The 24,132-nt window shown below is 34.7% G+C and overlaps 1 protein-coding gene across 7 annotated transcripts in view; it reads right to left on the reverse strand.

The window, feature by feature from the left end:
- Window positions 1-1,321: 1,321 nt before the first annotated feature.
- Window positions 1,322-24,132, reverse strand: part of Qki (QKI, KH domain containing RNA binding) — a 109,955-nt gene continuing 87,144 nt past the window's right edge. Inside the window, exons 5-8 of one of the 7 annotated variants that reach the window (XM_076926636.1) lie at window positions 12,511-12,598; window positions 10,894-11,193; window positions 8,095-8,169; window positions 1,322-4,410 (exon numbers count right to left, since the gene is read on the reverse strand). In XM_076926636.1, the coding sequence (XP_076782751.1) occupies window positions 4,394-4,410; window positions 8,095-8,169; window positions 10,894-11,193; window positions 12,511-12,598 (480 nt within the window). In that variant the 3' untranslated portion in view covers window positions 1,322-4,393. Of the gene's footprint in view, window positions 4,411-4,958; window positions 8,925-8,983; window positions 8,988-10,027; window positions 10,208-10,893; window positions 11,194-12,510; window positions 12,599-24,132 lie in introns of those variants that run through there. The other 6 variants (XM_076926634.1, XM_076926640.1, XM_076926639.1 and 3 more) reach the window with 6 other exon arrangements.

The raw sequence follows: 24,132 nt of genomic DNA on the forward strand, positions 1-24,132 counted from the left end.
CACTTATCAGAGATACCCTCTGTGTACAGGACCAAAAATGACCACAGATAATTAAACTAGTCTATTGTGAGCTTCATATATGCACAGGGCAATATTTTAACAGGATCCTTTCAGAAAGTTATGATACAACTCAGCCCTTAATTTTAAGGATTCTTAAATACAATTTCAAAATATAAACCATTACTTACAAAGCAAAAGGGCTGGGTTTTTGTTTGTTTGTTTCTGGACCATGTAAGAAGTTATTTTTTTCTTTTCACAGACAAGGTGACTTTCATTTTTGTTTGTTTGTTTGTTTGTGTTTGTTCTGGATCATGTAAGAGTTTTTTTTTCTTTTCACAGACAAGGTAACTGCTTTTTGTTTTTGTTTATGTTTGTTCTGAATCATGTAAGAGGTTTTTTTTTTTTCTTTTCACAGACAAGGTAACTGCTTTTTGATTTTGTTTGTGTTTGTTCTGAATCATGTAAGAGTTGTTTTTTTTTTTTTTCACAGACAAGTTGACTGCTGATCTCTGACACAACAATGGACTTAAGTGCTGAAGTAGAGATCCCTTTACAGAGAGTACAGCCTAGTGAAGAATGGGAGAAAGAAGGATCTTAGATCTATTTCTCTGTAGAATTTTAACCATATACACACACGTCAGATTACAGTGTTTGTCCCTGCCATGTGCTTCCTGTGTAGTTGTCTAGGCTGCTCTGAAAGTGGGTAAGGGGAAAGCCACCCAAGATGAGCTCTACGATGCACTGAAGGGAGGAGGGGAGTGGCACAGACAGGACAGAACAGGGCTGCAAGGCCTACAGAGGCCAACTGAACTCTAATAGAAGCAGCTAGCTAAACAACACAGGAGAAATATCAACTGACTATTAACTTTATGAGACCAAAAATGACCTGTTCATAGAAATTTAGGCAAAAGGCTCAACAACGAATCAAACTGATCTCTCAAGGTGTATGTATCATTACAGTAAATCTCTTGACTTTTTATGCTGTGAGCAGAGGGTGATTATTTTGGAGCAGAAAAAATAGTGTGGAATTAGTAATGCAGATGCTGAAAGGCCAGTGGCATGACTAGGAGAAATGACTTGCAAATGCTAGCCTGCTCCCATCTCTGTTGGCACCTACCCTCCCCAGTAAAAGGCCAGAGGACCCAAAGCCATTTTAGCAGTAGTGTGCACAACTGTCAGCTGACAAACAACATAGAAAACAAGTCACACTATGTTATCTGTGGTCACGTTCTTCAGTGTTAGTCCAGGAACTCAAGACTTTATTTATCCCTGTTTATTTTCATTAAACACGTAAAGGTTAATGAACAAACATAGTCCAGAGTTAGTAGGTTGGTATTATAACATTTATTAAAATAATGCTATGGGTTAATAGAAACAGCAAAGAACCAAAGAATTAAAATGCAAGCTATGTAAAATCCCAACTAAAACCCAGAAGTGTCTAATGTATTCATTCATCAGCTAACTAAAAGCCCAAAAAGACAAGACACCCAATATAATAAAGTACTGCAAAACAATTGGCAATTTTCAGTTATCAAAATTGTGGATTTTGCATTTTGTATCCTTTTCTCAATCAAGAAAAAAATTCTTTTGAATGTTATATAACATACATATAAAACAAGATAGAAAAATACATTATAAACTTGTAACAATGGCTGTAAATACATTATCTTACATGTTTCTCATAGGCAATAGGTTGGTTATGGTACATACACAGCATGAAACTACTAAGATAATAAAGAATAGACAAAAAAATACATGTCAGCTGTATGGTAACATACAAGCGACACTCCCATCTACCCACGCTAAAAAATTACATAATACTGTCAGGAAAAAAGTCTTAAAAACTACATACTTTAATAAGAAAAAAAATTCAATAGAGTGATAATACTGAGAACCAAGGCATTCAGAGATTCCAAAAGTCATGCTTTTTTCAGTTGACTCAAAACACTGTCAACTAAATTTTCCAAAGTTTGTTCAGAGCCAGCATTACTCATAAACGTCACACGTCTATTGTTTTACACATTTGCTTTCTTCCCCATAAAAGACCTTTGATAAACATCTAAAATGTCCAGGTATAACACAGCTGAGATGAAACTGGATCAAATACTGGTACTGTTTTTGTTTTTTTAAACTATCACCTCAAGTGTTCTGAGTGTCGCATATTTATTCAACCAACCAACCAACCAACCAAAATAAAAATCAAAATGGCACAGCATATATTGTAAATAAATCAAAACCACCACATGTGTAACAGAAAGACAAAGCAGTGGTACATTAAACCAAGCTAGCTGAGTATAAAACAAGGACTGTCTATTGCATAGTAAATAAACTGAAAATGGTTCCAAGTGAGACAGAATAATGGAGAGGTCACCATGAAGGTGACAAATGAGCTTCCTGCTGACCTTGACTGTGAAGCCATGAGGGTATGGAAGAGGGCATGAGTTGATGAGCCAGGAGTCCACAATCACTTGAGATTTGCCACATCTGGTACTGAGCAGTTAATGACTTATTAAGTCAAGTGTTTAGATGGCAGACTTTGCACACAAACTGCTTCAACTACAAAACTGTTTGACTTTCCAGAGAGAAACTGAAGAGGACAAGGAATGGAGCTGAGCATTCACTGTACACTGTGGTGCAGGCTTTCCACATTCCTTTACAGAGTTAAAAAGGTTGTGTTTAGGAGCAGTTACTAAAGCCAGCAGAGATGGACTACATAAGATATCTGATTAAATTTAGGTTACTTAATACTTTTTCAACAATAAAAAATTTCAAAGATTCATTTTGTGAAAAAGTTTTTTAGGCATTACGATTATTTCTAATTGGTAAGAAAAAAATCCATTGTATTCCTGTTCTCCAAATAAAATAAAGCTCTAATTTAATTTTGTCTGTAAACTGATGTTCAGATCTCACATAATTTTTTTCTAAACCTCAGAATCCTTTGGGCTAACACTGAAGACGGTAATAACCAAAAGTACTCAATTATGATTTGTAAAAGAATGACATTTTAAAATTTACTAGTCAGACATTAGAAAAGCTATCAAATTTTTTCACAGTATCAGATTTGGCAAACTGGCATCAAGATAACGTGACACAAATCTTATAATTTAGACCATCAACTCACTTGTCTCCCCTCGTATCTCCTTTCACATACTGGGCGACTGAGGAACATGCAGTAACTTTATTCTGAGGGAGGAGCTGATCTTACAGGACACTTGACTAAATGACCATGAAGGAAAATAAGGCACTTTCTTTTTCTTTAGACTTATTCCAATACTTAAAAAATAAAAAAGAAAGACAAAAAGGCTCTTTTGGTCTTTTGTTTCTTGACAACCACCAGAAAAAATCATTTAATGAAATAAAGGGTTTCTTTGTTCTTTTTCTTTTTTTTATAACACTTGAAAGTATAAAATGCTACATTTCCAAAAATATATATATTTTTTCTGCACCAGCACCCTTGTATAGTAAAAGTATCTACTTTTTGTTCATTTGTTTCAATGCACTACACTTTATCTACAATTTCATTACATGTATACAGCAAATAGGCAAGCATGGCTTTTACATCCTTAATGATATTTTCTATACAGGGAGGTTTAAAAAAAATATTTGAACAGTTTGCCCAGTAATGTGACACATAATGCATGTACCTTGTTCTCATATAATTTTTAGGGTGGTGTAAAATAAAGATTTGGAAATTTTAACTCAGATACTCAACTTTTTAAAAATAGTGTTGTAGTTTTGTTCTTTGCATTACTTTTCAAAATTCCTTGCTAAGTTTTTCTCTCATGGCACACTTTGTTCTAATACTTTAAATTTTGGCAGGCAATATAAAAAGGCTGCAACGTCTGCCCTTTGAGGGCACTGTAGTGACTAAACAAACAGCATGTCAAATTTTGAATACTTTTGAAGTCACTTCCCCAATGACATCCCTGACCGAAGGTTCATGCATGATGCATTGTCACACAGTACATTCAGAGAGAGCTTTGACTTCGCTAGGAGAAGAAAAGGATTCCTACAAGTCTCTCACAGTAACTGCCTCTGTCACTGAGTAGTTAGGGCCATCTGTCTCCCCTTCTTAAGAGAGGCCTTCTTACCGTTCGCTTGGGGTGGGGGCATTGAAAGATGATCAGTGCTGTGGGATGAATCGGGCCTTATTGCTTTACTACTATTCAGTGCAGGTTCTAGAACCACTTTCACCCAAACAGGGGGGGAAAAGCTGAGTTGGAGGACAATTTCTTTGTCTTTTGTTTGGTTAGATGGTAAGACGAACGGACAAGTGCCTCAGCTCGCTGCACTGACGACAGGCAAGCAAAGGCGATTACCAGTTAACTGATCAGCAGGCAGGCATGGTCAGGTCATCATTGGGTGAAGAGTTCAGAGGTCAGAAGGTCATAGGTTAGTTGCCGGTGGCGGCTGGGTGGTTAGAAACAAAAAACAAAACAAAAAAAAGAAAAGAAAAGATAGAGAAGAGATTAGTTTCAGCTAGTGACGGCTTAATGACAACATGAAAACTAATCACAACTAATAAAAAAAAGCATGTTGAATTCTGACAAACTGATTGACACCATCTACAGAATACAATAAAAATCATGACAATTTCATATCATGATTTGAACAAATGAAGAAGAGCCCACTCCCACAAAAAAATAATTTGAAAAACCCAACTTGTTAACAGAAAATAATAGAAATAAAATACAGCTAACAACTAATAGTTAGTAGCAGTCAATGAAGGAAATTGGAAACAATGATGAACAGGTTTGGTATAAAGAATTCTGAACAGTCAGTGCAGTTATAAGTATCTGACTGCTATTAAGCATTAGTATTTTCTCAGATGCAAGCAATAAAGCAACTATTAATGATGGATGTGATTATTAATAACTGATGATTAACAGAAATGAATCTAAAGAAATTTAAATTGCTATGAACAATTTGGTTCAACATAAACTCTGGGCCAAACAAAGTTTCTTTTGTTCAATAAATGTTTATTGCTTTTTCAATTATTCTATTTACAAACAACATGGAATTTCTTGGCCTCATGATACAAAGCAATACTGTAGTCTAGCAGTGTAGGCAACATCATGGGAACCAGAAAAAGGCCAGGCCTTCTGCACCAGCCAACGTTTTCCAGTTGAAAATACTAATTTACACATATAGAACACTTATAAAATGCACTTGCATGTAAACACTGTAAAATCCTGCCATTTAAAACTATACCTCAAAGAACTCTAAGTACATAAAAAATAGAAGAAATTTCTAACTGATACCAAGAAGGCATTTTTAAAACTACAAACAGCTTTCTTTATTCAACTTCAAAGCTAATACTCTGCAAATACAATAAAATCTGACATTTCATATACATTCCTGCTTTATATTTTTATATTTTAAAAGAAGCCACCTGTAAATACTATTTTCTTTTGCAGTAACAAAAAAGAACAAAAAATTTTTAAAAAATTACAGTAAAACATAAAGTAGTTCTCAAGTGGAAAAGTTATCACTCCAAATGTCCTTGAGTAGCTCCTTCTTTTACTCAGCCTCTCACATTCTACTTCCCCAAACTTGGTCCACTTAACAGTAGTATAATTTTTAAGACTCATTCAACAGCTTCATTATTTCTACTATATTCTGAGGTTTGACAGAATTTTCTGTACTGTTGCCATTGAGACAAAGGCAGGAGAGATGTGAATGCAAAGATGCTCAGTGCAAGGTTAGATTCTACGCCACTCCATAAATCAGACCTAGTAGGTGTAATGTTCACAGGGTTTACATGTTCTATATAATAGACCTATTTACCTTTGTATGACAAAAGTGGTTTCTATAGTCTATCAATTAGGACAGTTTATAAATACTACAAAAATATTGTATCTTCAATATAATCAAATCTTCCCTGAATTTCTTAAAAGGAAGCAGAATTTTATTTAAATTTAAAACAAAAACAAAAATGTTATTCCAAAGTCTTAAATTTGTTTAAGTAATGGTTTTTGGCAAATCATTACTTAGATCATTTCTGATTATGTTTGAGTGTGGATTATTTAACAAAGTATATCATCATATCCAGTACATCTAAAATACATCCTCTGCCATGTCCTGGACTCCTACAGTACACACAGGTATGTCAACTGTGCAAAATCACTTATAGTTCATTACAACTATAAAGTCAGTTGGTCTTTAAGTTTCAAACCAATTTTGAAGTAAGTATGGAAATGGGTTTGTTTTTAGTAAGCAACTAGATACTTGTCAACCATGCAACTACTCTAAATGCTCACATCCAGTCACATGGTTATATGTCCTCGGGCTGCTTCCTTGCATCAAATGAATGCTAAGAATAATCTTCTCCTTAAAGAATTTAAAAAAGAATAGAGAAAACAGTAGTATCATAAAATAATGTAAGTCAAGGGCTTCGGTCCTCTCCCTTAGACCCAGTGAGTACATGTGGTGATCATGTGTGTAAGTGATCTGTTTCTAGAAAAAGAAAGGAAAAGGTTGGGATAGAGCAGGGGGGAATAAAGACATTTCGGTTTGCTGACACTGCATTTTGAACACACACAGAACTAATCAAAATAAACACAGCTCCAGATGAGCCATGCATGGAATGTGTTGTCATTTTCCAAATACAATAAGATCTTGGTCTAATATTCTCAACTATCTGAAGGCTCTGGAGTACAAAGTGAGAAAGAATTATTTTGTTAACAACAACAAAAAAAAAAAAAATCTAAGAGGAACACAGGGAAAGAAAAATCTAAGGGGGTAAAAATTACTTCAAAATCAAAATACTCTGTAAGATACAGCTTCAAATTATGTATGAGACTGCCCACATCTCAAAGTAACCTTCCCCCATCTAACTCCCTCATCTCTATAGACTCTATAGACTCTGCTAGAATGGCTGATATGCCCCTACTTGGCACAACTGCATGTAGCATTAGTGTTATATGGATATGCCCCCAGATTTTGTTTAACGAATAACGACTACAAAAACTTGTGTTTGCTAAACTTTCCAGAACTCTTTTAGTATATATGATACTAAATAAGTATCACTGATGTCTTTGGAAGGGTATTTTATTTCTAATACACAAAGCAATTGTGTGCAGTATTTATTGTGGTTATCCAAGAGTAAAGTAACCGTGTCAAATGAACTAGCTCCTTTCCCACTATGCTTGGGATTCCAATTTTGCAAAAAACAAAAAAAAAATCATACAAAAAAAGTAAAAAAAAAAAAAAAAAAAATTCAATGTCAAAAACACAAAACTACCACTCCTCAAATAAGCATAAATAATTTAAAAATGGGTTCAATGGCATATATAGGGCACAAGTTACAAATATGAAAATGAGAAAAATGAAGACTTGTTTCCAGTCACAGGTCAGTCAGAAAGGACATCCAAATAGCTGGCCTCACACCACAGAGCTTCAGGGCAGCTGACCTTTGGGTACTGTACTTTAGCAGCAAATGACAAAACTCAAGGGATTCATTTGGGCAAGAAAATGGAGTAAGAGGGAACTCGTTTTCTATTCATAAAGTATCCACCTAGAAGAAAATTATCTTCACAGTCTGACTGGATTTTAGCTAAGTACTTGACATGTATACCCTCATATTTTTACAGTGGCTCAATGTTTTATAATATAGAAAAATGGACACTAAATCTTTAGTTTTCTCCAAAATTACACGGAAGCAAAATTTCTTCTCTTATAAAAACATCTTTTGTTCAATTCATTTTGTAGTGCCAACTGAAATATTCAGAATAATAAAGGGAAAGTTTTAGCAACAATTATTACTGAAAATTGCTATGGTAATATAAAAATTTAATAATAGCTCCCCAAATCAACTAGTTTATGTTTTAGCTGAAATAAATCTTAGGACAAAGTAATAGAAGATTTAATAAATTAAAGTATAAAGGGGAGGGGTAAAAACCCAAACCAAAAAACAAAACCATAAACAAAACCACAAAAGCAAACCAACCTTAAATCCATCAATGATTAAATTAATGTAGGTAAGGAGAAGAACCCAGTGTGCAGGTAAACAGTTACATTTTCCATCAGTGGTGTTGCAGACTTTAGGACACCCAGCACAGTGCTTATAAACAAGAACTGCAGAACTAAACTAACCTCGGTCTGCGGTCACAATCCTTTGGTAAGGATGGACACGCATATCGTGCCTTCGAACTTTAGTAGCCACCGCACCTAGTTAAATTGCAATTACCAAGACAAAGTTAGAAAACATACATAAGGGAAACATTGACAGCAGGTTTATCAAAATGGATCTCAAATGTTCACTTACTACAAAAGCTTAAGAAACACGTTAAGGCACAGTAGTTTTAAAATCAACTGTAGTATGTCATGTATCTATCAATATTGCATTCATTTCAAACAGGTTGGCCTTCTACCTACTTCACCCCTTCATTTACAGTCCCCAAGTCACAGTATCTCACGAGCTCTGTTAGGACCAGACGTGTCTGAGCTTTACTAGTCACATATTCACTGAAGTGCCTTTCTTGCAGCAGGACTACTTAAATAATGCCACATTTAATACTGACAATTATTTGCTAACCTTAACTTTCAGAGTTTATCACTTAAAAAAGGTTTAAAAAGCAACTCTTAAAGCCTACAGATTGTGGATTTAAACTTTTGAGTCAATAAGTATGAACTGCAATGAATTAGGTGATTAGTAAAGCAAACAGTACAGTACACTTAGCAGTCAGTATACTTCTATACACTCCTTTATAAATTACCGTTGCTTTGCAGTATTACAGACTAATCCAAATTAATAGCATCATTTTACTTTATATCTATGTGCAAAAGTGCAAGTAAGTCACTGACTGCTAGGCTAAGGTTTTTCCCGGAGGCTGCTGAGACTAAGCATTTGTTAAATTCAGATCTGATGAGGGTTCGGTTAAGACCGTTCTTGAATTCTTAGCCTTTCGTTGGGAAAGCCATACCTAAAGATAAAAGGAAGGGAATTAAACATTAGTCATCAATGAAGATTTGATGCTAATACCAATCTCCTCACTACCACTAACACATATGCCTGCATCTGTTTTTGAAGGGCACTGCTTATTTTAAAGTAATGTGAGACTTGATACATAACATGCATGTTATCTGTGTGCAAATTTACTGTAACTTGGGAATTTAAAATAATTTCCTCAGTTCTCCAATGGACCAATATCACAGTTTTACTGCTTAGGTGGCAAAATAAAAAATAATGATGATGATAATGATAATAATAATAATAATAATAATAATAATAATAATATCATCTTCTTGCTTGGTACTTATTAGAACCTTGACGATGTTAATTGGGTATCTGCATATTGTTAATAGTGTTGGTTTCAATCAAGTCTTTATACATATAAATGTCCTAACCAAACCAAACAACATGTTGCTTTACAATGGAGAAATAAAGAAATTTTATAGCAGTGCCTCTTGCTGTCTCTAAGCAGTAAACTGGTTGAAAAAAGTAGTTTTCATTTTAGATAAGCAGACTGCATAGAAATGTAATTCTATTTGGCAAAACTAGGAGCTTTTGCACTAACAGTCAGGAGCAGCAGCTGGAAGCTGAGAGCCCTAACTCCTCAGGAACAGATGCTGTGAGTGCAGCAGAGAGGAGTTCTGGGAAAGGAGCATGCACAGGGCCACAGGACAGAGTATTAATAGAAAGGAAAACTTAAATAAGGTTATAGGTTACATGTTATTTTTTTTTAAAAAAATGCTTCAAGTAATGTGCAACAGAACACAGCCTCTTACTAACATTTCTGTGGTATAATTCTGACTTATAACTATTTTATACAATGATTTAGACAGAAAACATGTACAATAAAATGTATGTTTATAAACAAAAGGCACCTAAGTGCATGCACACACACAGATAACATACAGAGCATTGTGGCTTTCTTTAAGTGAACAATAAATTTTCAAGTTTAAATCTCAATGTCCAAGTTCATTAAAGATTTTTCAAATTAATATTAAGTGGGGGGGGGGGACCTTTAAAAGATCAAAGTCCTAGGAGTCAACAGCAGGCACACAGCACCAAGGTCATACACAAAAAAGTTTCAAATTCTGTCTGGTAAAACAGTGGGGTTGCACAGAAACAGGTTTTTTGTTTGTTTGTTTTTTTGTTTTTTCCACATTGACTGGTCGTGTTATAACAGCTGCTGTATTCTAGTCCTTCATCCAGCAAGTCAATGGGCTGAAATATCAGGCATGACTGGCATTTCAATCCACTCTATAAAAAAAAGGCATCAGTAATGTCTTTTTCAAGAATATTCTTTTTGATCATGTAAACCCATGAATTTATATGACTTCAATTTTTGCCTCCAACATGACTGAATTTACTAAGTTGGTGTGTGGTCATCTAGTCCACAGTAGTATGGAAATTATAAAATATTGGTCATATTAATCAGGACTTTAAAAGATATAAGCTGAAAACCCTTAAAACAAACTATTAACTGCATCCTTTAAGTGATCACAAATATTTAAACACACACACAAATAATGAAATTTTAATAAAAATCTCAATATATTTGATAGAACTTTAAAATTCACCAAGCAATCTCTGAGAAAAGCCTAATTTTGGGAGGTGGAGCTTTGTCCATTAGGATAAAGGGGCATGAATGGCCTAAATAAAACTCAAGTACAAGTTTAGTCACCTAAGAAATTATCTCACTGAGAATAAACATGGCAAGTTTACCTAGAGTGATTCTGAGATACTAAAGTAAATTAACCCAAATTAAGGTATAACAACTTAATGGGAGAACTCTAGTGAGGAACTGAAATAAAATCATATTTGGTTTTCAACTTTTGTTAATCAAAAGTTGTATTATATCTCTGAAATCTATAACTATCCTTTCAAAGTCTGGGGTACCAAAATTTAGGAATGCATTAATCACGTAGTACAGGAATCATACTTACCTAACACACCACTGGGTTCAATAGGGTACTCAAGGATTGATGTAGCTGGTGCCAACGTGTAGGGGTATTCATAGGGTGTGTAGATTAACCCAGCTTCAGGCCCTGGAGGGACTATTGCAGCAGTTGGGTGAGGAGTTCCGTTTGGCATGACAGCGGTCTGTATTTGTCTGATCAAAGGCATTATGGTAGGGCCAGCTGGCGTAGGTGTACGCAGAGCAGCTGGTGGGAGGACAGGCGCGGGCCCAGTGATGATCCTTGGAGCAGCCTGGGCAGTTGCTGCAAGAGAAAAGGCAAGGGCTGCTACAGTAAGCAAAGAAATTTAGAAAGAAGTATAGGGATAGCAGTAATAAAACATGAGGAAATGAGAGGGAAGTAGGAAAAAGGAAGGAAAAAGCAAGAAAGAAGAAAAATAAAAGGAAATCATTAGTACATGCACTGACCACACAGAAATGCCATAGCACACCAACCAAGTGCAATCAGCTTCCCCTTCCCCAACATGATTTAACAAAACCCACTGGAAAAAAATGAGCAAGACAATTAAATGTTATACTTTTCATATCTTTGATGATATATCCACTTACAACATTTTGTGAGACTAAAATGCATCAAAAAAAAAAAAAAAAAAACCCACAAGAAAACATTCCAATTAAAAGATTCAACAAAATAACTACTAGAGTCCACAGACAGTTTGGCTGTATTTCCAAAGCACACTGTTGGCTTCAAGTTTAAGGAAAACTCCCTGGATAAGTCAGGTAAGTAAACATTAAGTACACACATTCCCCGCATGCTAGGAATTACTACATGAGTAAAAGAATGCAGAAACAGTCCTATTGCTAAATCCATGACTATAAAGGGCAAATCAAAGCCAACCATTTATAAAGTAAGTACTGCTAAACTCACTGGATTGTCTACCTTTGGGAATTTTGATTATGAGTTTAAAATTCAATTTCCTCTGTGTGTGTGTGTGTGTGTGTGTGTGTGTGTGTGTGCGCGCGCGCGCGCACGCGCAATATATTCTCTCAACGTATGTTCACATAAATGACATGTAAACCTTAGCTCATCTCAAACTATACATTTTACAAAAAAACAAAACCAAACAAAAACAGCAACTATTCTCTCACACAGCTTATAAAATTATGCCACAATCCATGAAAGGGAAAACATAGTCTGCAAACAGCTGTCACTCGGTGATCTCTGTGAGCTCACATAGGAACTTAAATAGCGAAAGAACATGAGTGCAAACATGCAAGCAAGGGGAGAGAAAAGACTTGAGCAGCAGGGCCATTTCATTTAGACACTTCAAATAGAAGAGCTTTCTAAAGTTTGTCCTCTGCATAATGTCACAAAAAAAATTTAAGGTCTTAACTAGATAGTTAATGTAGCAGGACATTTCTTGAACCCCTTCTCCAGAAGAGGAAAAATTATAACCCCAAAGTTTATATACTGACATAAAATAAAATTGAACAAACCACCGCTAAACAGAAGCATTAAATAAAATGGTCCTCTTTGTAAATTTTATCATTACTTCAACTCTAATTGGTTTTATGCTGTGGTACAAACAACCAAACAACCAAACAAACACCAGGAGCTGTAATCCTGCCCCAGGCTCATTCTTACGTGATTTAATGTTGGCATCTCTGTAGGTGCCATTCAGAATTGCAAGCTCCATCAGCTGCATCTTCTTCAGGCTGTCTTCTCCTTCAGCCTGCACATGGGAAACAAGAACAGTAAGTATTTGAGACTATATACATATATCACAACTAAAAAAATGCATACTGTGGGACTCTGAACTACAGATGTCAACTAGCAATCATCACTGAATTTTTAAACTTTTATTTCTGACTTCTTATGCTACTGTTCTTGGTATTTTTCTCTCAGTCTAACTACAAGTGCAATTGTTTTTTTTCAGCCCTCTATCTTTAGGGTCACTGTGTAATTTACTACCAACACAGAAAATATTTCCAAGTGAAAAGGGCACTAAGACTAACTAGAATACATAAACATAAACCAAGACGGCCACACCTTGGTTTCACCCTCTTCCATTAACTAATACTACTCTTAATAATTCAGTGTTGCTATACTACTCAAACTATTGAATTCAGCTGATAGTAGTGTCTGTCATTTAGTTCATACACAATCTAAAAATCCAGCCAAGATCCAAGGGCCAGATAAACTTTCCCAAACACATTGTCTACCTTAATGCTTTGTAATACTCATGTCTTTATTTTAAAAAAGCTTTTTAAAAAAAGTTTATTTTATGTGTTCACCATTTCTCTTCAGACATACCAGAAGAGGGCATCAGACCCCACTGAAGATGGTTGTGAGCCACCATGTGGTTGCTGAGAATTGAACTCAGGACCTCTGGAAGGACAATCAGTGCTCTTAACTGCTGAGCAGTCTCTCCAGCCCAATATTCTCATGTCCTAAACCCTACATTGATTTCTTACTATCTAAACATAGATTGAAACCCTCTTGAACTACCATACCAAAGTGAGCCAACTAACTTGCTCTTTCACACATATCTTGTAAAGCCCCAGACTAACTCCATTAATGTCTTAGTGTGTCTTCCCATTTGTCTACTGAATGTCCTTTACATGTTTCTGTGTGCTTCTCTTTCCAAGCCCTACTTACTCATATCAACTTCAATTAAAAAAAAAAAAAATGCTGTCTTCTCCAGGACCCACCCCCTCCATTCTATAATTTCAGCCACGAATTGTTGAATGTCACCATTCCAAAAGTAGGTTCTATTAGAATAGTCTCAATTTTGTTATTTATCACTATCTAATACCTATGTACTAATCCAATGATGATGATGATGATTATGATGATGTTATTATTTTAGACAGGCCTCCAAAAGCCTTGTCTAATGTTCAAGCCCTGGCTAGTCTTGAATTCACAGATCATCCTGCATGTATCCCATGGGCTGGAATTAAAGGTATACACCACTAAACCTCACTGGAACTTATTTATTTTTTTTTAAGTGATTGATATGGAAATCAAATTTGTGCTTTTACTTCCAAAGCACAAATTTTTAACTGAAGTGGTTTTAACTAAAGCAAAATAGAAGTGGTAGATAAAGTACCAGCAAGTTTGTCCTTTAAAGATTATAGAGTTAAGTGTCCTGCACTTTAACATAATACTTAGTCTACTTGACATTTGAAACATAGGAGGGATAGAACTAAGACACATGCAAATTTCTCAGTCTTTTACTTCTATTACAACTGTAATGACACAAAGATCTTTAGAGATTGGCATACTGTAATTTGTAGTAAACAGAATTGCTGAGTGGGTATTTACTAAACCACAGAGATTTAAGGAAAAATATAAGTGAAACCATTATGAAAACAACATTTGATATACTACTGCAAACTTTTAAAATCTCCTTTGCAATAGACTAATGAAGATGCCTGTATTTTGTTAATTGTTAATCTTTAACCTTCATTAATTTATTAAAAATAAATATTACTTATTTGTTTAAATATAAAACAAGTAAGCTACTATTAGAAAGGAAGTTGAGTTTGTTATTATCAAAGTTCCTAAATTTGTTCATTAAAAATATTAATACTGCAAGTTAAAATTTATTAACAGTTGCTTTAAATTTAATCTATGAAATATAAAAACTTTAAAAGAGAAAATAAAAGGCAACAGACATACTTTCAGAGTGAAAAAGGATGTTGCTCAAGTTTGAGAATATCAGTGAGTGAGAGACAAATTTACCTCCATCTAAAATCTAAAACAATCTAAAACAGAAGATAGTGCAAAAAGATGATGCACTTGAAAACATGTTTAAATTAGACTTATGTCAACTGTGGGGATAATAGCCAAGAGAAAGATGGTAGAAGAAATTCATGTGTTCCCATCAATGTATGTACATGTGGCAATGTCATATGTAGGATCCAAACACTAAACCCAGGCAGAGATCACTGCAGTGGGTTAAACAGAAAACCCTAAGCCAGAAGGCGCTGGCCACATAGTAACAGTGTAATAATAACTTAAAAGTATGACCACAGTAGAAGGCTGCATCAATATGCTATGAGGAGTTATGTGGCAGAATTAGAATCTAAAACCAAACTGTCACATTCCAAAATAAGTTTTATTATCTTTATGGCCCTACCACTTGTTAAGCTCTTTATTCAAAGAGAGCTAGATAGTGGGTTTTATTGCCTCCCAAGACAATAAAGATCATGACAGAATTATTTCCATGTGGAAGTGGTTGTTTCAACTTTACTGCCCCATTTTTGACAGAAATTTAGCATATTTACTTGCTAAAAAGTTTTATCCCATGATTTAAAGGCTCTCATCTAATTCTTCTGTAAGACTTCTCAGAATTGGTCAGATATAGCATCCTCAAGTTATAGAACTTGTAGATATCTTACAACATATTTTATCAAACCAGCATTATCTATATCAGGTATAATAACTACTTTGGGGGAATGAATAACAAAGAAAACTCCTCTTAAAAACCTGAATCAGGTCATTAAATTGTATTTTACAATTTATGCTATATCCGCCATCTCCATAATGTTTTACTTTTAATTTACCCTACCTTTAATATCATTTTTAAAACTGAGACATAATTTACAGGCAATGACACTGCAAAATTTAAAGTGACACATTTGGCCAGTTTTGATGAACGCACATGAAGACAGCCATTTCCAACAGCAAAACCTCCTTGTAAAGTTTAAGCATCAACATTAGTGTGACTTCTCTTAAACCACAGTTCAGCTTTTCAGTTCTACAAGTTAGGAGAATACATGCAATTTCAGTAAAGTTCAAATGTTCTCAGTATACTGTTTATGATACTGATGCATGCTGTTTGTAGCGGCAGAATGTTTAAATGGCCAAGTAGTATTTTGTTATTTACTCATTCTATAGACTTTGCTTGCTTCTAGTTTGAGAATACACTGTGAACATAACCACTCTGAAAATTTTCACAGGCTTTTGTTGCGAATCTAAATTTTGATTTATTTTTGATAAGTATCTAGAAGTGGCACTGTTAAGTCCTAGGACAGATGAATTCCATGAGGAAATATAAAGATTATCAGAGCACTTCGAACAGCATAATCACCTTGAAATAGGATAGGTTGGAAATGTAGTAAGTTGCTTAGAATTCATGGCATCCCAAGTATTGAGGTAGCAGAGATTTTTTAATTTGGATAGTATACCACAAATAATATAGTCTCTATTGGTGTCTGGAGAAATCCTATCTATATACTATATATAACAATATATATATACTACGTAGAAAACAGTTGCAAACACAATTTTCTGAACTTTTGGAATTGTGGATGACGGATTGGTGGATGTATGCAAATATATATTTAAATGTATGCATATGCTACAATGAGATGGAAGCATGTCGCCAGGTTTGTCAACAAGCTTTGTCAAAGTAATAAACAGGTCAAATACCATGAGACTAAAAGGGTTTTAACATAGTAAATTATGAAAAAGTAAATGCTGTTTATCAGAATGAGATATAAAATGTTTATCATCAAAGCACCATGCATCACAACAAAGTTTGATACTGGCACACATTATCACCAAGACTCAGATAAACTAACTTCTCTACAAGGTCATAATGCAGAACATGCTCTTAAGCAGAGAACCTGAGTCAGAGCCCTCAGGCTTTAACCATTACAGCAGTACCACAATACCTTTATGTGAGACTATCTTCTGAATTCATCAAATACTTCAAGTTTTAAAAATAAAGAAAATTATGTCTACTTATCAATATTATAAGTGATTTAAAATAGAGCTGAAAGCTGGTAAGATGGCTCAGGAGGTAAGAGTACCTGTTGCCAAGCATGGCAACCAGAGCTCAATCCTAGGGTCTACATGGTAGATGGAGACAGTTCTCTTGCAGCCTCATTTCCAATGTTTTCTTCAACCAAAAATCAAGTTCAAAGCCCTTAGAATAGACTACAGTGTTTTTTCAGCCTCAGAACTGAACAAGCTCGTTCTTAGAAGCATCTCATAGCTATCACCTTTCAACAGTCTTCAAACTGTACTACTGTTACACAATGCAGACTCATCTGATGACTCTCAGACAATCCTACTACTCTCAGAAATCTATGCTGTTTACTTAAGAGAGGATTGATTATATAGACACAAGCTGTTGTGCCTTTTCAGTTTTACTTTTCCATAACCAGTAAATATTTCCCAAACAACCCTTCTCTGTGTTTATGTGAGAGAGTGGAGGTGTGTGTTGGGGAAGAGGGAGGAGAATTAGGGGGTATGAGACACTGACTCTTTCATAAACAAGGAATTTTTATGAGACGAGGAAATAAAAGATGATGAAATGAATAGAAAAGAGATAGCATTTTATAAGAAATCTTATTTTTCATTCTTTTTCATTTTTAAATTAAAACATAATTATATAATTCCTACCGCACCTAAGTCTCACACTCATGGTCTCTTTTTACGTTATAAGGAATTTTAATAAAAGCATTTTCTGTGCTGCCGTGCTCAACTGACTCCTTTAAGCTACAGAGGCTAAATAGCAACACATCAGAGGCTTCAATCCCAATGCTGCATAGAACTTTCTCAGAGTCTAAGATCTAATAATAGTAAAACTTAGTAAAACCTCTTATGTTTCATCGTCTACCCCTGGGGCTATAACTGTTTCTAAATCTGTATTATAGTATGTCTGTCTCCTTTCTTCTCCTCCAGTTCACAAGAGCTCTTTAGCTAACTCCTTTCTGAGTTCTCTGTTGAAATAGTACCTACTATGGTTCATGTTCTTTGACTGACACCAAAGGTGAGTAGCTTACCGACACCACTCCAAAGGACCTGAGTTTCCTAGACTGTTTTTTGTGACCATGTTTACATTCTCTCTTCTTACATTACCAATCCCATTCTATGAATTTAAGTTTACGTGAACTTTAATACTCGTGCTCAATTATTTCTTCTAGGTCATTTAAATTTATCTTGATTTCAAAACCTTCATCTCTCCTAATAAGCTTTCACAGACTACCACTAGAAAGAGGAAGAAAAGGAGGAAGAAAAAGAGGAGGGAAAGGAGGAAGAGGAAGTTGGCTACTTTTGCTTTTTTGTTGAGACAGTCTCTAGACTGACCTCAAACTCAGAGAAACCTCCCTGTTTCTGCTTTTCAAGTAATGGGATTAAATATTCGCACCACCATGCTTGGCTATTCCTTAAGTACTTAAGTGGAAAACTACATACCACTGCAAATAATCCATCTTGATGCAACCATCAAACAAACTGGTGCATTTGAGTTAGCTACTAGAGTATGTGTCAAGTCTCGAGCTCAAACTCAGGGCTTGAACAATGTCACCATGAACATGATGCCTGCAGCACTAGGTTAACCATGCTTTAAAGGGGGGAAATTATATAAAGTCACCTGTGTCTGGCTACAACTATACACGCTGTGCTATGTCTGAGACTTCATAACATTATATACTACAGCATGTCAATCAATGTGACATTAAATGTTACTATAAGATTAGTAACATACTACTATTATCACACACACACACACACACACACACACACACACACACACACACACACACACACAAAACCAAATAGAAAGGAATAAGAAAAAAAAGTACTTAAAAAGTACTAAAAAGCACATCAAGAAATCAAGGAGGACGGGTAAGATGGTTTGATTAGTTATGATGCCTGCTGCCAAGCATGATGACCTAAATTCTATGTCTAGGAACCACACAGTCGAAACAGACAACCAACTCCTGCAAGCTGACCTCTGACCTATTTATCTGTGTATACAAACAAACAAATGTAAAAGGAAAGGACCTCAAGTACTATTCTAACAAAAGGGCTCAAAGTCTAGAACAGTGTTTGAGGTCCTTCAGTGTCCACATAAATACTAAGAGGTGGGGCATACCAAGAATACAGGAATCCCCTGTGGGACTTGATAAAATCACTAAGAAAGGGAGGTTGCTTGTCTCAAACAGTTTTATACACACACAAGTTACCCATTTTGAGAAAATGATCAGTAATCTCTGGGCTATGCAGCCAAGGTCAGCCTCAAACTCAAGCTCCTCCTGCTTCTGCCTCCTCACTGTTAGTGTTAAAAGTGCACACTGCCATGTACAGCTAAAAAGACCATAATTCTGCTTAGCAGAACACAGCCAGGGCCTTAAAAAACATTTCTAAACTACAAATAGACTAAGATATTCTTATTCCAAATCAAGGAGAATTTATATTGTATTTTTTTTAAATTACTGATAATTTACCAAGAAAATATTTTTATTCCAATTTTGATTTTATTATGAATGGGTATTTTCCAGTAAGAGTTGCCATACAACTTTATTTTTCACCAACTTTCCTGAATACTAGGATTAAAGGTGCCCTACCATACCTAGCTTTGTATCTATATGAAATACTGTATCAGACATTTTTCACATTATAGTCTTTGAAACTTTAAAAACTGTAAAAACTTATTATAGAACAATATTTTCAAGGATATACTTTAACAAACCAAATCTGCTTTCTTGGGAACTCATGGGGAAAGAGAAGAAGGAAAAGATAATTTTAAAAATTAGTAATTACAAAAACTGATAACAACTTTCAAGAATACAATGCAAGATCAAGTCAACTTTGGAGTGGTAGTAAATAGAACAGGTGGGGGAGGGAAGGCGGGAGGAAGGGATGAAGGGAAGGAGAGAGGGAGGGAGGGAGGCAGAGAGAGATAGCTCTATCTACAAGTATCATAAGAAAAAGAAGCAACTGAACTGTGACAACAGAAAAGATGTAGTCATGTGCTACCAAAAGGAGATTTTGGGAAGGAGTGGAAACTAGGAGCATCAGAAATGAATGAAGATGGAAGACTTTAGGCAAAGCTGTCATTCATATAGAAAACAAGGGAGGAATCACTGAATATAAGAGAGGAAAGAACCATAGAAATATAATGTTTAAGATGTCTTTATGGTGTCCAGGTAGAGACAAAGAAAAAACAGTTTGTGCTGGAATTTCAGATTAGCCACAGTGGTAACTGCAGATATCATCACAGATGTGATTATCTGGGAGCAAGAATGAAGAGATCACTCTGGAAAGCATCTGACTCAATGTAAGTGTAACACTTCTCTATAGTTGATACCATATGACCAAACCAAGTAATTAGGAAATTCAATTTTTTTTTCTTTTCTCATTCGTACTAGTGAGTAAAGAGTCTCTGTCGTAAACTACAGCACTAGAGTAGCCTGGTAAGTAGCAGCTTCTCAATAGATGTTTATGAAGAGAACTAGTTTTCCAGTCATTTAATGCTACTTTTAATCTTATCCATGTTGTAACTTCTAAGTGTAACAATCAGAGCTTCTTTTTTTAAAGTACAGACTATCATCGCCATCTCACAGAACTTATTAAAGCACTACTATCAAAAAGTGAGCTAATCTGAAAATCTGCTAACTTGCTCAGATTTTGTATACTACTATTATTAAAATGAAGCTTGAAGAATTAATTAAAAACAAGTTGACATATTTGATTTATAAAGAGTAAATGTATTCTGTCCCCATGAGGGCACAATAAAATAAAATCATCTTCACAATCCATTACTATGGTTTCAAAAATTAATTTCCATAAGGGAATCTTGTTACTAATGAATGGGATAATCTGAAAGTCACTTCTGAATTAAATTTAAAATTCAATTATCAAAACTAAATTAGAAAATAATGCTACCAATGCTACTAAATAAGCTTATCTGAATTCAAATTACAATGGTTATCTGAACATTAATATATTAAAATGCAAGATTTACTATTAATGATTTCAATAAAAATATTACATGCTACAAATGAAATGTCACAAAAAATTAAATCAGAGTTAAAAAGTATAAAATTTTGGGAGACATTTGATTTTCCTAGTTTTGTCAATTCAGTATCAAGTGTGTTAACACAGTGTATGGTCCACAAATGTTCTATCTAAATACAAGGAACATGAGGCTACTTACCAACCATCAGAAAAGCATGCAAACAAACTAAAGGGAGGTATGAAAACAACTGTACTAAAGGAGAGATACTGAGAAATTATGTATCTATGTTTCTCCTATTAAAGTAAACCAGTATGTATATCATACACTTAAGTGTAAAAAAGGACTAAAATTAACCTAGTCAATGTGGTACTTACTTAAATATGGGATATAAATATTGTTTAACAACCACATATGGAGTTCTATATAGTAAGTTTCACATGCAAATTTGGAGGGATGCACAGAATACACAGTTGAAAACAGGGCACTAGAAATATATTACAAAAATTTTTCTTAAAGAATAAATACACTGCCCTGTTTTTCTGTAGCCAATGTCATTATCCTCTATTTTATTATCCTCAATGTCATTATCTATCTATTTGTTAAGAGCTCCAATCTTGAGTTATACGCTATCAAAACTAAACTGTCAATCTGCCAATCACGTGTCGAGATGAGGTGTCCTTTAATGAATCCTTGCAGGAATGGCTCTTTGTGCAAGCTGTTCAATGATAGCACAGACAAGACATTGAGTGACAGCACAGAGTTTCACCAGGTACAAAACTCCAGGTATCTGGAAAGCTGCTCCCACTTGTTTTAAGAAGCCTGAGCCTGACAGCATTGCAAGACAAACAGTAACCAGATTGTTACAGCCAATGACTTAAGGAAATTATGTGGAACACTGATTCTAGTTGTTCTTGCCCGAAGTAGAACACACAACTAAAAGTGAAGTGGTATTAAAAAAAAAAAGATAACTGAATCAGATATGAATTAAATTTTATTTTATAAGTTAAAAATAAGAAAAGAGAAGAAAAGAGGAGAGGAGAGGAGAAAAAAGAAAAGAAGCCAGTATATGTCCATTTCTATAGGTTCTTTTCTGTCCTGTCAGCAACACACAGGAGAGGGCCTCATATACAGCACAAACAGCATCATGCCAATTGGATTCTAAGGACCTCTGCAGAAACTCTGAGATCTGGTGAGGACTCCTGTAAAGGCCTTTACACTCAAGTATGCCTTTAAAATTTCACTGCCACTGAGTCAAGTTTCACCAATAGTCAACTAAAATATTAGGAATACAAGATGCCACTCAGAAGATGCCAATGTGTAACTGAACACCATGCAATAAAGATTAACAAACAAAACCATTTTACTTTAAAAGTATTTTCCCTTGCCACTTATCAACTAAATAATTATTCTTTTCCTAATATAACCGTGTCTCCCTGATAATGTATTTTGAAAGATGCCACAATATTTTCAGGCATCAAGTTTATTATTACTATACTATAACCTTATAAAACAGCAACCTAGTAACTTACAGTAGGCTCCCCATAATTCTTTATCTATTTTATGAATCAATTATACAGCCTTGAAAATTTAAATACTTCAGCTCTAAGTGGTTTTTTTCCCTAGAAAACAGAACAAAATACCACATAGGAACTGATTATTATGGTTAGTGTCCAGAGAATAAGTGGTATCCTACACACTAAGTGATGGTCCCCACTTTGGATGCTTACTCAAAGTTATGCTAACACACAATTTTTTGGAGACACAGGGGAAAGTTGAAGTTCATTCTGAGAACATATACATGAAACCCGAATAATACCATTTATTGTAGCTTGAAAACTACATTTAATTCCAAAACGGTTTTTTTATTTTATTCTACCCTTTGTGTCTCTTAGTTGTAAAAATGCATTATTTACTATTATACACATTGTATAAAATTAAAACATTATTGTTTATAAAAACAAAGTATTCTTCCCACAACACTCTGCAGTGCTGAATACAGAGTGAAATCATGACCAGAACTGTCACCCTCTTCTCTGGAGATGTCAAACTCTTTCCTTAAATGTGCTTGCCATGCATTTGTTTGGGGGGCAGGAGGAGGGGAGGATGCAAGCCCTAATAAACTGGCCTATGTGAGCAGGGATCAATTCGCTCTCAACAAGAATTTATGAGGCCACAGGCCTCTACAAACACCTCATCTATAGAAGGACTGGCTTCTTTTTTCTAAACTTGTAATTTATGAGTTTATTCAAACCCATCAAATTGCTATAAGTAAACACCTCAAACATTTGAAAATTCCCATTGCAACTCATTTAGTTTGGCAGACATGCAGACCCAATCCAACCCTTTTATCCCACAGCTAAGCATCACAATGGTAATTCTGCTCTGACATTCTAAAGAGACTGCTAATTACAGCACTGAGTCCCATTCAAATGAAAATGGCAGCGAGCACAGAGAGAAACACCCTCTTCACTACCTCTCTCACTGTTGCTCTATCAGGGACCACATGCATTTTGGTTAGATGTTTAAACATCTTTTAATTTCTTTTTCTCAACAAAACAAAGCCAAAATGCCATACACTTCAGATACTAGTACTTGTTCAAGAAGTTAAATGTAAGAGCAGCAATTCATTGACAATCCGGCTTAAGAATGTCTTGAAGAAAAAACTATTTCAGTATACAGATGCCTCTTACTACCATCATTACTTCTTTGAACTTATTTTCAGATTATAATTAAAACAATTTACCATGAGTCAAATCCATAGGACATTAAGCAAAGAACTCCTGAGAAATATACAAATATATATTGTAAAATATTCTTTTCTCTTTATTTTTTCTCAGTTTCAATGACAGAGATAACTGGTTTTTCTAAAAGGAAAATTAAAATGATTTTGTTATGATAAATATTTTTAAATTTAACAATATTCCTTGATTAATCAGCACAATTTAAAATTTCAATTTCCTCCACTGTGAATTTGTAGTAATATATTAAAACCAACTATTTGATTCATATTAAATTAGATCCCTATGAATGCTTCTAAAAAAATCAAATATATATTTAAACTCATTCATATTTAAGTTCAAAATAGCTCTGAGTAAACATGAAAACAGGAGGAGGATTCTACCATAAAGCTATACAGCACAAGATAAACACTATCAACTGTCTGAGAGTAATGACATCTATGTATGTCAGAGTCTGTTAAAATTTAAGTTGTTCGATACCATGAATTTCTCTAGTAAGTTAGTACTTTTCAGTTTAGCTTTCCAGTTTAGTCCTGGCATAACACATGGAAATTCTTTTCCTTTAGAAAAAGATTAGGAGATTAAGGCACATATTCCTTATCTCCACTTTCTTCTTAAGTCTTCGTATTAGCAACAATATCCTGTTTTCCCTCATCTGGAATTTTTTGAATCCCTTCTGAAATGATGTGTGTAAAAACGTCTACTGTCCTCCCACCCCATTTTCTTTTCTAAACATTGCATTAAAGTTAGAATGGTGCATAATGGGTTTCA

Source organism: Arvicanthis niloticus, chromosome 28, assembly GCF_011762505.2.
Source record: "Arvicanthis niloticus isolate mArvNil1 chromosome 28, mArvNil1.pat.X, whole genome shotgun sequence".
NCBI classification, from domain to species: domain Eukaryota; kingdom Metazoa; phylum Chordata; class Mammalia; order Rodentia; family Muridae; genus Arvicanthis; species Arvicanthis niloticus.